This window comes from Setaria italica, chromosome IV, assembly GCF_000263155.2.
Source record: "Setaria italica strain Yugu1 chromosome IV, Setaria_italica_v2.0, whole genome shotgun sequence".
Classification (NCBI taxonomy): Eukaryota; Viridiplantae; Streptophyta; class Magnoliopsida; order Poales; family Poaceae; genus Setaria; species Setaria italica.
Window position 1 is genome coordinate 33,720,081 of NC_028453.1, and position 5,313 is coordinate 33,725,393.

The following is a 5,313-nucleotide window of genomic DNA, read 5'->3' on the forward strand; positions in this document are numbered from 1 at the left end:
ATTATATATATACAAAATAGTTCAGCCCTGGCCTGTCGCAAGAAAGACTTAACATTGATACATATGCTCTGTTATACTTTTTCAAAAAATGATATTAAAAATTCCCTTCTCTTTGTGCACTCCCAAGTCTGTTATTGATTAGTAAAATTCTCCTAATAGTAAAAAAATTAGTAGCTCTGGTTGCTGATAAAATCCAAAAAGAAAAATTTGAAAACCAATTTACATTTTGGTGTCAAAAACAAAGTTCACCGTAATTTGTTTCTCAAAAACCTGGAAAAAACAACAACATATTCAAAAATTATTAAGGACTCTAATGAACATATCATTTTTATATGCTCAGTAAAAATATGTCTCAAAAATAATCAAAACCAGTAACTTTTCTTAAGAAAAAAGTTGAGTACAGAAATTCCAAAGAACACTGATGCACCAAGGGAATACACACACGGTTTTGTTTTTCTGTATAATTCCTCTCAACAAAATAAAAATCACATAATTTCAGCGAATTTATGTAATTACATCAAAATAATCATAGTATACACTTTAGAGTTCCAGGGACCAACCGGTTCACTTTTAGTCATACACAAGTTAAAACTATCTTCTATCTGCACGAATTTTTCAAACAAAACCTCAAATTAACTTCTTGCATGAGATCTGATATGCATTCGATTACTTTGGCATTGGAAAACAAAGTAAATATAAGGACATGCGAAATGTGCAGAATCGGGACTAGTGTTCAAATTCTGGCAGTTTCAATTATTTTAGGATATTAATTTGCTGTAATTTGAAATATCCAAACCATATATCCTCAATCAAACCATAGCACGCAATTCATCTTTAAAAGAGAATATGATAAGAAAAAACCATTCTTGTCTATACCATGGCATCACAAATCAACATACTAAAACAAATAAAAGACGAAAATCACAAAACCCCCAAGACAAAGAGTGTATGTATAATTGCTATATACAGTACATATCTTCATCACTTGCATGCATGCATGTGGATGATGCACACGATTATTACCTCAAGTTAACACTAACATTAACATTAACAATGACAATCTGTATATTTCACCGTGTTCACCAATATACCAGATCGATCAAGGTCTGCACATACAATGAAGCTAGCTAGGCTACGGGCTACCCCAAGCTGAGAATTAGAACCTTAATTATGACCTTCCTTCATGCTTATGTATATGTTCATTCATCGATTAATGGAAACCCTTGCTTATATATAGGAGTATATCTCTTGCACTAAATCAGCAGCTGTCTCCCCGGCAGCACACTCACAGGCGACGACGGTTACACACGCACAAGTATACGTTTGCATTTGGCTACAGATGGATCGATTTGTACGACGGAGTAGCACCGTACATTACGTACTTACCCTATAGCAGCCGGTCGCCGCCGGAGCCTCTCGACGACGATGGCGGCGGCGGCTTCCAGTGGTGTTGTTGCTTAGAACTGGCGGCGCCGCCGGCAGCAGCAGCACTACTAGTAGTAGTACCAGCATTAGTAGTGGCGTGGTCGACCTCGGAGGATGGGTCGCGGTCGTCGTCGTCGAGGTCGTCGAAGCAGTCGATCCCGCAGGCGGCGTGGCCCCTGCCGAACGCCCGGATGTGGTCCTTGAGCGAGCGCTTGTGCTTGAAGTCGGAGCCGCAGGCGCAGTACCAGAGCTTGCCGCAGTTCTTCTCGTGGGTGCGCCAGTCGCCGCGCACGGCGAAGGCCTTGCCGCACTTGCGGCACATGAAGGGCTTGATCCCGTGCTTCCGGCGGTAGTGCGTCTGCAGCGTGCGGAAGTCCTTGAGCGGACGCGCCCGCGGGTGGTCGATGTTGTTCCGGCAACCCGCCGCGCAGCAGTAGCACGGCAGCCGGAGCATCGCCGTCGGCTGCGTGCCCCGAAGCGACTCCGGGCCCTTGCGGTACTGCGACCCGTGCCCCCACATGTGCATCTGCGTATACATATATGTATATATATTTATATATATGTATGTGTCTATCAACTATCCATTCATCAACGCATCAGCAACAATCTATAGATCCATGAATGTTTAAATCGTCGCCATGGAACGAAGCTAGAGAGAGAGGGAGGGAGGGAGAGCTGGAAGGGTGTAAGTGGAGTGGAGCTCTTCACGTGCCGGAGGCCGGAGCGAGGGAGGAGAGACGGGGGATGGGGCAGGTACGGTGGTTTAAGTTGCAGAGGGACGGGACCAGCTCAGCTCAGCTATAGAGCTCTCATCTTCTTCCCTTCGTTCTAGGAGCATGGCTAGCTTGGAGCACGTTCACACTCACTAGCAGACTAGCTCATAGATGCAGCAATCTATGAAGCGAGCAAAAGAGAAGTTACGGAAGGGGTCTGAGCAAATGGACTGTGCAGCACCGAAGGGCACTGCTCGTGGTGGGGTTTGTTGCGCTGCGCCGAGAGAAAGAGAGAGAATTTTAGAGAGAGAGAGAGGGAGAGGAAGAGGAAGACAGAGAGAGAAAGAGGCGTTTGCTTGCTTGAGATGCACATGTGTGTAAGCCTGAAGGAACTGATCAGCAGGGAAAAAAAGAAGGTAAAGATGCCTTTTTGCCAGATCTTTCCTCTCAGATCTCTCTCTCTCCCCACTTCTCCCTCTCTGCGGCCTGGTCTCTGCGTCCACACACAAACTGCGATGCGAATTGAAAAGGCGCCATGAGCGCAGACTCCAAGAACACTGCATACTAGGTAGGCAGCTACTAGTAGCTCAGGCTCAGAGTTCTTCCCCATGTCAATGGCCGTTCGGCACGGCAGCCATTACTGCATGCCTCTGCGCTCCCCCTGCTGCTCCTGCTCGATCGGTTCAATCAAATCAAAGATATGGCTCGCACCGTACACCGGATCAGAGGGATGGGATCGGAGACAGATTGGCCGAGGCCTGCAGGTGCAGAACACCTACAGCAGCTAGCGGCGCTCCCTCCTAGATCCATCCAGCACTCCAAGGCTGGCAAACGCGAAAAGCTTCTGATCGATGCATGCACTTCTCTGATATGATAGTCTAATCCATGCAGGAAGAAAGCACAAAAAGAAAAAAAAAATCAGAGAAGAAATTCAGATCGATCAATCAAAACGCCAAGAAAACCAATAACAAGAAACGATGATCGCCGTGCAGGTGATGGCAACCATGAACAATACCACGAAACCCATCAGCGCGGATCGATCGGAATCAGTGAGAGCAAGAACAGCAGATAGAGCTGGAAGAGCACGCGGCGGATCGATGAGAGCTAGCAGACCTGCATGTTGTTGTATCGGTTGAAGGTCTTGTAGCAGACGGGGCAGGAGAACTGGGTGGGCCCAATGAGGATCTGCGACGGGGTGGGGATCCAGTACTGCCCTTTCGTCAGCCTCCCGATGCCGATGGACGCGCAGCCCACTGCCATGGCGGCGTCCTCCCCGTCGTCGCCGTCCTCCGCGGCCTCGTCTTCTCCTCCTCCATGGCCGCCGTCGCCTGGCTGCTGCTGCTGCGGGCCGCCGGCAGGTTCCCGGCTCTCGCCACCGCCTGCCGCGGCCGACTCGGAGGGGCTGGGGCTGGGCAGGCCGATGTGCAGGGCCACGGTGACCTCTCCGGCGGCCTGATCGGCGGCGTCCTGGCCGCTGCAGGAGGCGGCGCGCTTGCAGTCCTTGTGATCCCGGGCGGCGACGTCGTCGTCGTCGTGCTGGTGGTGGTTGGTGGTTGACGACGACGGCGTGAGGTTGCTGAGGAGGGGGAGGGCTTCCCGGATGGGAGGGGAGGGGGGAGGCGGGTGGAGGTAGGAGGAAGCGGCGGCGTAGCTGCTGGAGAAGGAGGGAGGGTTGGGCGGAGGGAAGTGGGAGTAGTAGCCTCTGAGGAAATTGGTGTAGGGGTCTCCCATGGTGGAGGCAGCTGGGCTGGCCGGGGATGGAGTGGAGCTGAAGATAGGAGAAGAAGAGGTGTGGATGGGAGGGAGAGGGGGAACTATTATAGAGAGAGAGAGAGAGAGAGAGAACTATGGGGAGAGAGAGAGAGAGAGAGAGAGAGAGAGAGGCGTGCTTGCAGCCCTAAAGGTGTAAATGAGGTTGTAGTGGATGAAAGGGAAGTTCACTAGAGAGAGAAAGAGTGGGGGAGATAGAGAGAGAGGGGGGGGGGGGGGGGGTAAGGATCACCTGGATGACACCAGAGAGAGAGAAAAAAGACGAAGGTTGATGGCGAGTAGGAACAAAAGCAAAGGTTTGAAAGTGAGGAGTTTCATACTGAAGCTGAAGCAGTATACTCCTACGCTGCTGCTGCCCTCAGTAAATGCATGGTGAAAATTCTTGGGACTTGGAAGCATGAATTCTTCAATTCCCATGGAAGTATGGGAACCAAATATTCTCCCTGCAATTATTCATTGACCACAGACAAAATTTACTCCACTCGTTGAAACAAACATGCATGAACCCCTGTAGGAATTTAATTATCTATACACATCATTTTTTTTTCGAAAAGAACTGTACACATCATATACGTACCAAATACGCCAGTCATTCGATGCATGATCTTTTGTGAAAAATGGAAGGGTGGAATTTTTATTTTTTTTTCAAGCGTGTAATCATATCAATCACTAAAAATTTGCTCCCCGACAAAACAATAAGTTAGAGGAGTACTATAACGTGCACATGCATGGACTAAGTCCTAAACAAGCTCAAACAGAGATAATCACAGAGAAGAAGATAGACTAGATGGCACCAAGACAAGCTTGCATGCATCATGCTACCGTTACATGCATGTTGCTGTGCCCCACCTAGAGAGAGAAAGTTTTAGCCGAAGAGGCAGCTAGGAGTACCAACAACTCGGCCCACTTTCAAAAGAGTTATTTGTATTGGACACCGGATAGTGTCACATTTGCATCAGACCACTATTTACTAAAGTAAAATTATGGCACAATATTACACAAAAAATATATGAATTAATGGTGCAAAAAATAAAAAAGATAAGGAAAGAAAAAAGAGAGAAAGGGAAAAATAAGTTGTGATGATATACTTATATATATGTATATATATGTATATGTCTAGATAGGCCACTTTTGCTTTGTGTAGTGGAATACTAAAGCAGAACTTTTGGGCCAGCTGCTTTTTGCAAGTTAAGTCATAGATTGCCTTGGTGGTTAAAATAATCACTGTGGTTAGTTGTTGCTTTGTTTGCTTGTGTAGTAGTACTTGGAATGCTTAATGAGCCATATATATTCCTTGATTTTAGTTAATAAACAAAACAACTCGTGCTCACAAACTCCGCGACAGGGAAACAGTTCACCTTGACCGGCGAGCTACCTGTTGGCACAGCCTGAGACAGGGCTTTTG

The 5,313-nt window shown here is 47.5% G+C and overlaps 1 protein-coding gene across 1 annotated transcript; it reads right to left on the reverse strand.

Moving 5' to 3' along the window:
- Positions 1 to 479: 479 nt before the first annotated feature.
- LOC101778126 (zinc finger protein WIP2) lies at positions 480 to 3,986 on the reverse strand. The gene is made up of 2 exons (XM_004965837.4): positions 3,252 to 3,986; positions 480 to 1,951 (listed from the first exon to the last, which is right to left on the reverse strand). The coding sequence occupies exons 1-2, from the start codon at positions 3,867 to 3,869 to the stop codon at positions 1,388 to 1,390; spliced, it is 1,182 nt and encodes a 393-aa protein (XP_004965894.1). The 5' UTR covers positions 3,870 to 3,986; the 3' UTR covers positions 480 to 1,387.
- Positions 3,987 to 5,313: the final 1,327 nt, after the last annotated feature.